This window comes from Durio zibethinus, chromosome 8 (genome assembly GCF_047325235.1).
Source record: "Durio zibethinus cultivar Kanyao isolate XHJ-2024 chromosome 8, ASM4732523v1, whole genome shotgun sequence".
Lineage (NCBI taxonomy): Eukaryota > Viridiplantae > Streptophyta > Magnoliopsida > Malvales > Malvaceae > Durio > Durio zibethinus.
This window is the reverse complement of record NC_143169.1, coordinates 25,439,748-25,452,135: the sequence shown is the minus strand read 5'-3', so window position 1 is coordinate 25,452,135 and position 12,388 is coordinate 25,439,748. Positions and strand designations below refer to the sequence as shown.

The 12,388-nt window shown below is 34.8% G+C and overlaps 3 protein-coding genes across 4 annotated transcripts; all 3 read right to left on the bottom strand.

Moving 5' to 3' along the window:
* Positions 1-39: 39 nt before the first annotated feature.
* On the bottom strand, positions 40-3,580 carry LOC111278224 (uncharacterized). 2 transcript variants are annotated; one of them, XR_016344161.1, is made up of 5 exons: positions 3,330-3,576; positions 1,580-2,918; positions 1,165-1,439; positions 698-853; positions 40-312 (listed from the first exon to the last, which is right to left on the bottom strand). XR_016344161.1 is itself a non-coding variant. In XM_022864802.2 (5 exons), exons 1-5 carry the CDS (start codon positions 3,335-3,337, stop codon positions 193-195), a joined length of 1,893 nt encoding a protein of 630 aa, XP_022720537.2. In that variant the 5' UTR covers positions 3,338-3,580; the 3' UTR covers positions 40-192. The 2 variants fall into 2 exon arrangements, 1 of the variants encoding a protein (XP_022720537.2); XM_022864802.2 differs by having other exon boundaries at positions 1,170-1,439; positions 3,330-3,580.
* A 1,249-nt stretch (positions 3,581-4,829) lies between these two features.
* On the bottom strand, positions 4,830-6,270 carry LOC111278660 (protein MOTHER of FT and TFL1-like). Its single transcript, XM_022865286.2, has 4 exons — positions 5,977-6,270; positions 5,821-5,882; positions 5,708-5,748; positions 4,830-5,533 (listed from the first exon to the last, which is right to left on the bottom strand). The coding sequence occupies exons 1-4, from the start codon at positions 6,175-6,177 to the stop codon at positions 5,310-5,312; spliced, it is 528 nt and encodes a 175-aa protein (XP_022721021.1). The 5' UTR covers positions 6,178-6,270; the 3' UTR covers positions 4,830-5,309.
* Positions 6,271-10,223: 3,953 nt separating this feature from the next.
* Positions 10,224-11,732, bottom strand: LOC111278659 (transcription factor MYB102-like). The gene is made up of 3 exons (XM_022865285.2): positions 11,489-11,732; positions 11,255-11,384; positions 10,224-11,164 (listed from the first exon to the last, which is right to left on the bottom strand). Exons 1-3 carry the CDS (start codon positions 11,619-11,621, stop codon positions 10,348-10,350), a joined length of 1,080 nt encoding a protein of 359 aa, XP_022721020.1. The 5' UTR covers positions 11,622-11,732; the 3' UTR covers positions 10,224-10,347.
* Between the last annotated feature and the right edge of the window lie 656 nt (positions 11,733-12,388).

Here is a 12,388-nt window from a genome sequence, read left to right as displayed (position 1 = left end):
ATGATTATAGAAGGATGAAATTTCACATTAGCTCCAAACTTCAAGATAAAAAATGATATTTTTAATGCCTTTCAGGACCGGTTACATTCTAGGGTCTCAGCTCTATCAAAATTGTTTTCTAGAAAGAGAAACACATGATCCTAGAGATCTATTGAAATGATGCATTCAACTAACTGTACTTCAGATAATATTTTATGGAGCCATCAGCCCATCAATAGTGTAGGAAAGAGATTTTGCCCAGTCAGCTTTGAGTAGTAGAGTCTGTAGCGTTTGCATCACGTTATATCCTGGATCAAGTTTCCTTTGCCAACCCTACAAAATTAAACAAGTACCAAAACATGATACTAAATTAAATAATGACTATATCAACTAGGTTTATATTCATATTGTAGAGGCATTTTAGCAAGTCACTCTTAGGACCATTATGAAACAATCACCATATGGGAATACCCCTCCATTCTTAACTTCAAGACTCAACTAGCCAGGCAGATTTGCTCCTACGACTATGATGACAGCTATTTATTTGGTTTCCTTCTTAAAGACATAAAATACAATATATAAACATGAGTAAACATAAAGGAGTTCTTTCGTAGCATCAAAAAAACCGAGGGGGAGTCAAGAAAGACATCTTAATTGGTTGGTCAAAGGTTAGATACATTAAAGTTTGGACTCAGCACAAAATGAAGAAAGAAGTTACCTCAAGAACCAATGTTGTGACCATCACAGTGCATACATTGCCATCAATATTGACTTTATGATGCCGTACTTTCTCAAGCAATTGTTGCATGCATTCAGCTGGATGGACTAGATCACCCTCTGGAGTACCCCAAAAAGTGAATGCTTCTTCCACTTCCTGTTGAAACAAGGCATTAGAAAACCAAGCAGCAGAAGATAACATAGACATAGAAATAAATAAATTGCATGGGAAAAGGGAGGGGATTGGATGATAAAATAAAGATAGTCTGACTTGGAATAGAGATGATAGTCCATTAAGGCATTCATCTAAAATGACAATCCGATAGAGAAAGGGAGGATAAAAGAAAGCATTTGGGTAGACTAAATGGGAAAATAAGGAGAAGACGATAACAAAGAAACCGTTTTCCTATCTCATCACTGTCCTAAAATCTTTTGGGTCTTAGGACAGTTTAGGTTACATCTATATACATCACCTCAATAAAAGCCTTTGGGTTTGGGCAGTTTTGTCGTTGCGATAATCTAAGCGTACACTCTGCAGCAGTGCGACCGTCTCTTCGGGCAACAGCCTTAAAAAATTCTAATAAATTTACACGATCACTCTTAGAAAGTTCAGCAGTCATGCCTACATCAAGGAAAATGACATGAGGCTTTGATTTAAAGAGCCGTTTTCGAGAAGCCTTGCTCTGAGACACCCGGACAAGGATATTTCCAGGATGCATGTCAGCATGAATAAAGTTGTCCACCTGAAAGAAGAAAATTAATCTTTTGGAAACCAGAATCGTATCATACTCTTATTTTTCAAGAAAGAGGGATCAAGCATCATCAAGTAGATATCAACAACAATGTTACCAGAAGCATAAGCTAACCAATTAAAAATAGTTACCAAAAGCATCTTTAAAAGTGCATGAGTTCCAATATGAGCAAGTGCAGTCTTAATCCGGTCATGTCCTTCAAGTCCATCAACATAGTGTGCGACACTTTCCCCTTGCTCATAAGTTTCCACTAAAACAGCAGGATGCACAAGTGGATACACAGGCTTAGGAAAAGAAACATCTTTCCAGCTTCGGAAATTATATATAAAACGGTTCAAATGGGCAGCTTCCCTTGCAAGATCAACTTGAGACATCATGAAAACAGAAAACTGCTGGACACTCTCATCCAATCTCAACCAGTTCAGAGTTGGAATGAGCTTTGATAACTTTGCCACCAAGTTGATAATCATAAAATCTCTCCTAATTGATTCACCGACACTAGGATGTCTAACCTTTACTGCAACTACCATGGGCTTGACCTGCTTACCAGGATAGCGGAATCTCAAAGAAGCCCGGTGCACCTGAGCTATACTGCCAGATGCTACAGGTTCCTCTTCAAAATCCTCAAAAATTTCAGAAAGCTTGCGGCCAAATGCTCTTTCAATAGTTTTCTTTGTGTAGGCAAAGTTGTGCTCCGGAGCTTTGCTGTGAAGCTCTGAAAGCTTGGTGCATAAATCTCTAGGGAAGAGATCTGGTCGTGTTGCTGCCCATTGACCCCATTTTATGAATGCCGGACCTGCTGTTTCAAGTGTGCGATGCACAACCTCAAGCCACACATTCCTAAATTGGGGACCACAAGAGCCGGCAAATGGTGCCATTAGTATGCTTGGAGAGAACAAAACTGCAAGATAGAGAGCCCTCACCAGCAAGATAACAACTTCTACTACTGAAAGTAGGATAGAGGAAACAAAAGCATGGCCATCTTGTGCACGGATATACAAAGAATTTGGTGATGGGTAGTAATCTGTCTCTACTAAAGTCCTCTGTGACAATGCCAGTCGTCCCCATTTCAAGCCAAAAATACCAGGAACTATCAGGTGCGAGCGGTACAGAGCTAAGCTGACTGCTTGAGCAATCCTGCCTATGTGAGGGAACATACGACTACTGGCAGAACATTTATGGGTAAGCCTTTTCCAAGCAACTTGGCCATGATGAGTCACTGCACTACTTGCAGAGAGGAAGGAATGGTTCCTCGAAAAATAACCTCGGCACAACCCTTCCTTAGTATTCTGCAATAAGAATGGAGCCATTCCTCCAATGTTGAACCAATACTGGGAGTACACTCTAAATTGTGGCAACCACAACCCAACAGTAACAACCGTTCCATACTTCGCAAATTCTAAGCGGCTTCTTGTCTGGGTTGAAATAGCAGATTGTGCAACTTTCCTAATATTTGCAAATGTCAAAAGCCTGCATCCCGACAATTCTCTCATCATTTACCATGTAAATTCTAAATTTCTTACACATAAAAGCAAGTATTCAAAACCCATCTGTCAACTTCACACAACATGGCAGCAAGAATTCTACTTTCTTAATTTATTTCATTAAACTCAACATCCCAAGTTGTTGGAAACAGATTTTCAAACCTTTAATGCAATAATTCATTGTGAAATCATTCATCAAGGTAATCATTACATCTTGCTACACCTAAAAGATAGAAAATATTTCACCTTTTCTAAAACAACAAAAAGAATAGATTTAAAACCCTTAAACCAAAGTTCCCAGAGAAACTAATACCCAAAAAAACCCAGACCCAGGAAAAAGTAACCCCAGAAAATGTTTTTGATAAAAAAGTAAAAACAAAAGGGTAAGGAGATGAACCTGGACATCGCGATATATAGAGAGAGAAGATAAAAGAGGGAGCTTTGGAGAGGCTAACGAGCGAAGGCGATGAATAATAGAAGAAGAAACAGAAGACGAAGTTCTTGAAAGCATTTTCTCATCGATGGTTCTCTTCTGATTAACAATCGAAACCTTTTATTTGACCAAACTTCATTCTCTTTGTTTCGTTATGGTAAAACCTAGCGGCGCGAGATGATGTGCAAGGAAGAAGAGATCTGCGCCTGCCTGCTACAATGGGCCTAAGATTGGGGACAACGTCGTTGACTCCGGTATTTTGGGGCCCACGCAATTGCCAGGTAAGCAAAAGTTTTTGAACCAATTAAATCGATCTAAATTGAATAAATTTGATTAAATTGATTTGATTTATTTTGTTTTAATTATAATTAATTTTTTAAATCGATTAAATTTATTAATTCGGTTGATTTTTAATTTTTAAAATTAATAATTATTTTTTTAAATTTTTAATAAATAAAAATTAAAAATTAAAATAAATATTTTTATTTATTTTTTATAAAATATTATTAAAATTATTTAATTTGAATAAGATTTAAATTTGAATTTTATTAAATTAAACTTATAATTAAATAATTATTTATAATAAAAAATAAAAAAATTAATTATTTAATTAAATTAATTAAATCAAATTAATTTTAATTAATTCAATTATTATTAATTATTTAAAAATATTAAATTAAATTAATTATTTATTAAATAAAAATCAATTAAATTGATTATTATTTTTTTCAAACTAAACCGACGGCTAATTGCTCACCCCTACTAATTCTGCCTTATTTTGTCTTAAATCTATTAAAGGGTAATTTAGTAAATTTATTGAAAGGACAGCTTAGAAAAGATCAAAGAAACTCCAAACATTTTGGAAAAAGATAAAAATTTAAGAATGACATCGGAAGATATTTATTGTTTTTTTATAAACAATATTTGGCGTTGTTTAATATTTATAATATTTATTTAAATTTAATATTATTTTTTAAATTCAAATTCATTTAAATAAGTAATATCTATTAAATATTTGAATATGTTAAAATATTTATTTATTTAAATATTTTATTAAAATATTAAATAACTAAGAATTTGATTTAAAATTTAAGTTTATTCCTAATTAATAATAAATAAAAATTATTTTTTAAAGTTTGAAACTTTTTACAAGTATAAAATTTTATATATTTTATATATGTAAATCGATAATGAATTCAAATATTTATTATTATTTATTAAAATTTAGATGAATTTAAATATTGAATATCCAAAAAATAATATTCATATTCATTCTGAATCCATTACAAATAATAAATTTTTTATACAAATACATTAATTATCCATTTATAATTATCTAAATCCGATATAAACCAATTAAACAATAACAAATATTATTTTATTTACTATCTATTGTTATCCTTAAAGAAAAAAAAAATCCCCTATCCTAATGGCTAAATTTGCTGGCTGAGAAACTGAGTCTTGATAGACAAATTTGCTGCCTATTTTTTTTTAAATAATTGAATTTTATCACAAATTAAAAAGTTGCATATTATATTATAATAAAACAAGTCAAGAAAAATCAACAATAATGTAATCTATTATAAAGAATTGAATTTTTAATTTTAATGAGTAAAATTCAAAAATAAATATAATCTTAACCAATTTGTGGTGTCAAGTTCAAACTTAACTTGTTTCAGTTCAAGCCGTTGGTTAAGGTTTTGCCCTACATAGAAACATTGTCTTATCTTTACACACATCCAATCCAACAGTTTCTCTACTTCATGATTCTGAGTTCTGAGCTTCGATGAAATTCAGACAAAATTAATGAAAATTATATACACAGACAGACGGACAGACAACAAACATCCATGCATCTCCATCACCCTATCAATCTATTCTATATCCTTGTATTGAATGTTTGTATCACGAAATCTACCAAATATTGAACTCTTTAAGTATCAGCTAGCGTTTCTTCATTGCTGGTTCCTTCTGTGAATTGAAATACACTGCAGCAACTGGAAGCCCCAGCCTGTTTTGAGCAGCAAATTGGCGAGTACTGAAGTTGGCACGGCCATCCGGAAGTTGACTTCCTCCCCCCATTGCTCCTTCCTGCTTAAAGAGTGCCAAAATATACCGGTGAATTCCTATAGTTGGGCGGGGTCCCATGTAAGCCACCAACTCTCTTCCTGTATTACATGAAAATTCAGTTTAGAATCAAAGTTTTGTTTAGATTTGACTCACTTTGTGAATTAGATGAAAGTCTAGAAAGCGTTTTTTAAATTAATTTGAATCTCATTTTCTTCTCATAATGATTAAGACCAATGTTTTCAGGTGAAAGAAACAAAATGGAAAAGCTATACCTTTGGTAGCATCATGTCCATGAGGAATATCTACAACAATCCTGCAACAGAAACATTAATTATACCAAATTTTATGCAGTAGCAGAGATAAGCATGATATATAATGTAATTACCAGTGGAGCAACTCCCTCAGTCTTGGTTCACTTGGATTTGGAGCATCAGGATCAACCATAACCTACATATATTATTGCCACAATACTACATGTTGAATCACAGACAACAGTTATGAGGAAGATAATTGGAGAAAAAGATTTGAAAGAATTGCATACGAGAGTATATAAACTGGAAGAGAGGGGAGGACCAAGAATTTGGAGATGAGGTTTATCAGCAGCAGCAGATGGCTTGATGTCACAGCCATTAGTGACCTGCTTGGTGCCATAATGGACAGTGAACTCTGTCGCAGGAGTGAACATGTCGAGCACGTCTCCGATCACTCCGCCCACGATCAGTGGCTCCACGGACCGACTCATAGCGTCCTGGACTAGGCCTCTATTTTGTCTTTGATGAATTGATCAATTTATAGTTTTGGAAATTTTCCTTTGGGTCTAATCTTTTTTCTTACTGTTTTGGAGCAATGGAAGTAAGCAAGTGGCGTTGGATACGTTTACGATTGACACGTTAAGGGGCAACTTGGGTTGATTTACACGTTGCCTAGTCCACAATCGAAAGTGCCAAGTGGACACGTGTTGGTAATTCGGACATGAGTCGGTGATTTGCTGGCTGCCGTCATCTCCAATAGACTGAAATATCCTCAATTCCTCGTGTCTGTGTCTTATGACAGTTTGTCCTTAGTGTTTTGCTCTTGTTTTATCTCAAGGGTTAGATAGACATTCCACCATTACCAAACCTCAAAGCTTCGCGTTGAAAACTATCAAAAATACTTTGGAAGTGAGCAATTACTAGCTACAATCAAACTGCTCCGATCCCACTCATGGAAAGTGGGGAATTCATGTTCGTTGACAGTTTTTCATTTTAATATGCAGAGGCTGTAAGTATAATTACATGAAAACAACTAAGAATCAACATCGTCAACCATATATATTTAGTCTTAAAACACAAGTCGGTGGCACAATCATATGCCATTGTCGGGTTGGCCTGGTCAAATGTTGAGAAAACAATATGGAGGATTAATCCATCATTTTGGACAGTTTCAGTTTCCATTATGATTATTTTGGTACTCAGTTTCCATTATTTAATACAAGCACTAATCACTTTTTTAATCTTTTATTAGTGTTCTACATAAATGCCACTTGCTTTCATCTCTGGCTTATTTTGGGCCTCTTTGAGATCTAATGGTTTAAATGAATAAGGTTTCAGAAACATTTGGGGTCTCGGGCTAAAAGTTTCTGAAGGGATCTAAATGTGAAAATGGTTTCATTAACATGGGCCAGATTTAATTGCCCAACTACTGCACAGTGGTCAATCTTGATCTTGACCGGAGACAGGCCTTTGTTCAGGAACAAGGGCAGATTTTGATTTGTTTAATACTGCACAATTTGGAGTATTGGTCAGAACTGATAGCATGGGAAACCTCTTCGATTAAGATTTCTATGGGAATGTTCAGTTTTTTGGATAAGTAAATCTTATTATTTACCCAAAAAGAAGCAGATAAAACCTGTTGTTACACCTTGCAAACCAAATATTGAATTCAGGAATCAAAAGCTTAACGTATTTGATATATATTGTTGAGCATAAGAATTTCTTATACGTGTTCAACAATATTGCTGAATAAAAAGTTGGGATCTGGCTGGGAACTCAGATTAATGTCTTCCACCATTAAAAACTTCAAAAAGGATGAAATTCCAAATTCAAATTATCATCCATTTCTGATTTTGTCCTTTTGGTTGAGTGATTACTTTAGTTCTTATTACTGGGGCGTACTTCAAGTTTGGGTTTATCAGAGAATTCAACAACAATCTAACACGTATCAAGCTTAGTGTTGATCGCATTCAAGGGAGGAATTGAACTCTAATAGCATTCTGGCACCAATTAGCAAAACAGCAAAAAAAACCATAAAAGGCCTGTGGAATTGACCTGTCCTTTCATTGCTAGTTTTGTCTTTAGCCGATTTAGATTACATTTGTATGGTCGTAATGTGGATTTCAATAAAATTGAAAATAATAACAAGAATTATCATAATTGTGATTAAAAAAATTATTGTAATTATAATTTAAAATCTTAATAAAAAATTTATGTTAAATAAATTTTATTAAAATTAACATTTAATTTAATTGATAATATGATAAATTCAATCATATTGTATTATATATGTAATGAAATCAAAATTAAGACTTAAACTCTACTCTAGCTAGGTTAGCTAGTAAGATTAACTTTATCGATAAAGACCATGATTAATCATTTCAATTGGTCACAAATATAAATTATTCCAGGTTTTTCTTTGATATTATTATTTTAAGTTATCATGATAAAAAAAATATTATTAATGCACAAATAACAATCCAATAACAAATCCCATAGTTTTCAACTGATAATTATTTAATTGATCCGTCAAGAGAGAAATGGAAAAAGAGAAAGAGAAAAGAATGGAATCTGAAGCTTTACCGTCGTCAATAAACTAAAGCTTGAAGCAATCATCAGTTAAGGTTACAGCAAGGCCTGTTGCTACCTTTTAACCCACAATCTAGAAATCAACATTAATCAAACAGAAATATACACATATGTCTGATTCCGTAGTTGAAGCAGACAAAACTCTTTCTGTTTGAAATTATTACTAGTTTCATATTCTAAAGAAACATCCAAAAATGTGAATTCTTAGTCAATAATCCCATCTTTTAGACGTCCATAATCGTCAGGAGGCCCTATTTTTCTAATCCCAAATTGTGCTGCACTGACCGTCATTGGAAAGAAAAAGAACATGAAAAGCTAGAAATAAAAACCCATACGCAAATTAAGACAGTAACCCATTTTACAGGGGTGTAGTCATTCAAAATGTTTGAAATAACAAATTTTCTTTGGGCGGTCGATCAAGAAATGGAGGGTGTCCTTTTCTCAGGCTCTGGTCGGCTCATAGTCAAAGAAGAACCCTACATTTACACCCCCAACACCAAAAATTTCTACGATAATTGACTAGTCGAGCCTTAAAAATCTGATTTAAATTGTGTACACTGGATTATATATATATATATATATATATATATACATGAAAGTGAGGTGCTAACTGTTTGGTTTTTGACCCATAAAAACAAGACCAATTTTCGACGTACAAATGACGTAGCGATTACATGGGAATTTTGGGGTTCGCTAAAAGAGCGAAAGGAGCTTCGGATCACACGAGCAGAAGAAGATGGATAAGGAAGATAGTCTGATTATAAATGGCTTTTTGGCATGCACGGTTGGCTTTCATCACATTTTATTCATGCACCTGTTTCTTTTTACGTACTGAATGAAAGCATCGTATGATTAAGCAACTAAACAAATAGATTTGAAGTGATTATAAATTAGTTCGTAAGAAATATTATTGACTAAGCATGATTAATTGATTATTGCATAAAGCCGCCACCAGCCAAAGCACAGTCGAATCCGCGGTAGGTCTCTAAAACTGGATAAGAAAGAAGCCTATTACCGTGATTACCCGGTCAACCGGTGAGCTCAAAGCCAAACCTGCTCTCGGGACCCACCTCTGCATGAATGAGTCCATGTCACTGAAAATGCTGACGTCATTAAACATTTAGGTTCTTGGTTTGACATTGAAGCTTATTAATAGAGTGAGAGATGATGATAAAGGGACAAAACACAGCACAAGAGGCACGCGTTGTTTTTCAATAAAAGCCAGCTCTTTCTTTTAATGGTGGTCCCCCGCTATGGTCGCCGCTAGTAGATCGACATGTGCCCTTCTTTTTCTAGTTATTTCTTTGCGCAAACCCGATATTACCATAATCCCCCATGCAAAATTACTTACTTTATCACTACCTGAAAAAGACAGTTGCCCTTACAGGTGGCACAGACACGTGCAGGATTCACGAACTCCGACACTTCATGGCCGGAAACCCCGCCGGAATTTGACTTCCTGTCGGGATCTTTGAAGCCAAGGTCTTTCTCTATAATGATTTTTGTCTTTAAGATCATACATAATTAATTAGGTAACACTTTGGGCTAGTTTTTTTATTATTATTTTTATTATTGTACTATAGCTTTCTTGTTCTACGCAAACATGACCTAAATTAGGGAAGGAAAAAAAAATTTTGCTTTATTTATTGAGAGTGTCATAAATCTTGTGAAAAGCCAACAGCATCGTCCTAATGTGTTATTGTTATATCTTATATATATATATATATATATATATATATATGTTTGGGAAGTAGATATATTTATCTGTCCATTTGACAAGAATTGAATAAATATATGATAACATGACTAATGTAAATAAGATACAAAAATAGAGGAGAGCAAAAAAATAATATTGTGACATATCAATAATGGAAACTTCCCAATTATATAAAAAATATTTAAAAAAGAAGGTGAAGAAGGTAGGATCTTGGTTCCTGAAAGAGTAAGCTTAAGAAAATTAATGCAACAAATTAATTAGTAGTAGTAGTAGAAAATTTTACACCTATCAACATCCCCCACTGAATTCAAAAACCCACAAAAATGGATTTTTTTTGTTGAGTTTGACTTTGCAATTACATGAATTCATTAACATCCCAAATATCTGCGATTTCAAACTTCAAAATGTTGCTGCAATAGCTTTCTCTTTCGTCTTCAGTGCAGCTGCTGTTGATGTATGTTGAGTTTGAATTCAATGGAGTTGGACTTGATGAAGGCGTCGATAAAACTGACGTGAAGCTGAAGCTCTGATTGCTGTTGTTGGACTGGAAATTTGAGGTTTCGGATGAAGGGTCCATGACGGTTTCATCAGAGCCGTAATAGTTATAGTTTGGCGGTATCGGCACGTAATCTTCAGTCAAATTTGAAGTCATCGCATTGCCTTGCCAGTCATTTGTGTCGGTGATATTTGATGGAAATTGGCCCACATTGGGGTTCATGTGTTGTGCTTCGTTAGAAAATTGAATACTACAAGGAAGATTCAACGAAGTACAAGATGGGATTTCTTGGAGTTGCGTTGGGAGATGATTAGATTGCATTACTGGTTGATATTGGTTTTGGACTTGGGAACTGCAAAGTTGGTTTTCTTGAACATTTTGAAGAAGGAAATTCTGGTTTTGGTTTTGACGTTGAGATGACATGAGGGATGTGGCTAGCCTTAGTAGCTCAGGGTTAACCAAGGATTGGACTCCGAGTAACCTTGACATGTTCATTTGAGATTGGTTGCAAAGAGATGAACGTAGGATTGAGGAAAGGTCGAGAAGATCCAGTCGAGGACTATGAGTCACTGGATCAATTCCCATTCGAAGAAGCCTCTTTCTAATGTGAGTGTTCCAATAGTTTTTTATTTCGTTGTCTGTTCTTCCGGGCAACCGAGAAGCAATGGCAGACCACCTATAAACATTCAACACATTAGAAAAACAATACAACGAAACAAAGAAATAGAGAACCAAAAGAACAAAGGAAGATGGAAAAGAACATCACTTGTTGCCCACTATACTGTGTAGCTGAATTATTATCTCTTCCTCTTCAAAAGAAAATCTACCCCTTTTGATATCAGGCCTCAAATAATTGGTCCATCGAAGACGGCAACTCTTTCCACACCTTTGCAGCCCTATTATTAACAATTAAAAAGGGCAAAAACCCATTACTATAAAGTCCACAAAAAAGTACAATAATCCATCCATGCAGACCAGAAATCAAGAAGAAGAAAGTTACCAGCATGCTTTGGCAGTGTCCTCCAATTTCCATTACCATGTTTTTTAATATAATCAATCAACCTCTGATCCTCTTCCGGCGTCCATGGCCCTTTTTTGAGCCCATTTTTATCACAGCAAGGTGTTCTTCCCATGTTAGCTTCTTGGTTTTGGTTAGAATCTCCTTGAGAGATATGGGCTGAGTCAGAGAACTGATGAGAAAAGAGAGAAATGATGCAGCCAAGAGATGAAGGTCCATATGGGAACTGTACTTGTATAAATAGCGAGAGGTTAAGAGAAGTCAAAAGGATTCGGTACCGTCCTCTGTTAGATCACCCTGGCGACGTGTCCTCCTTTGAAGAAAAAAGTGAAGTCACCTTATTAAATCTCAATTAACGGAAAATAATCCATATACAAAATTTTTTTTTTTTTCCTATCATTTTCCCGGCATCTCAGTGTCACTCCTCACTTTCTGGATTCTCATTAGCTGTCACCAACATGAAGCAGCCACGTACCCCTCTCCTTTCTCTGCATTTTTGCAAGGTTGGATTGAGTTGAGCTTAAGCTGGTCCGAGTTGTGACTCAATATTAAAGTCTTTGAATCCAAAGACTGTTTTACCCATGGAAGCACCACTTCTGGACCAATTCTGTTCCCACCATAAGAGGGTAATTCAATCATTTTTCTTTTAATAATTTTTTTCAAGTCAATCAGTTCATACGCTTATTAAAAAAATAAATGCTTGGGAAGCATTTAATTCGGGGATGGCAATAATAGAGTTGGGTGTTTGCCAAAACATATGAACATTTATTATGCACAGAGACGATTGAAAATGGATTCTCCACCAATAAATTTCAAGATAAGGTTTTTCCACAATAGTTTCCATTTCGAGATGTTATAGTTATCTATATAATTCAAAAAAAA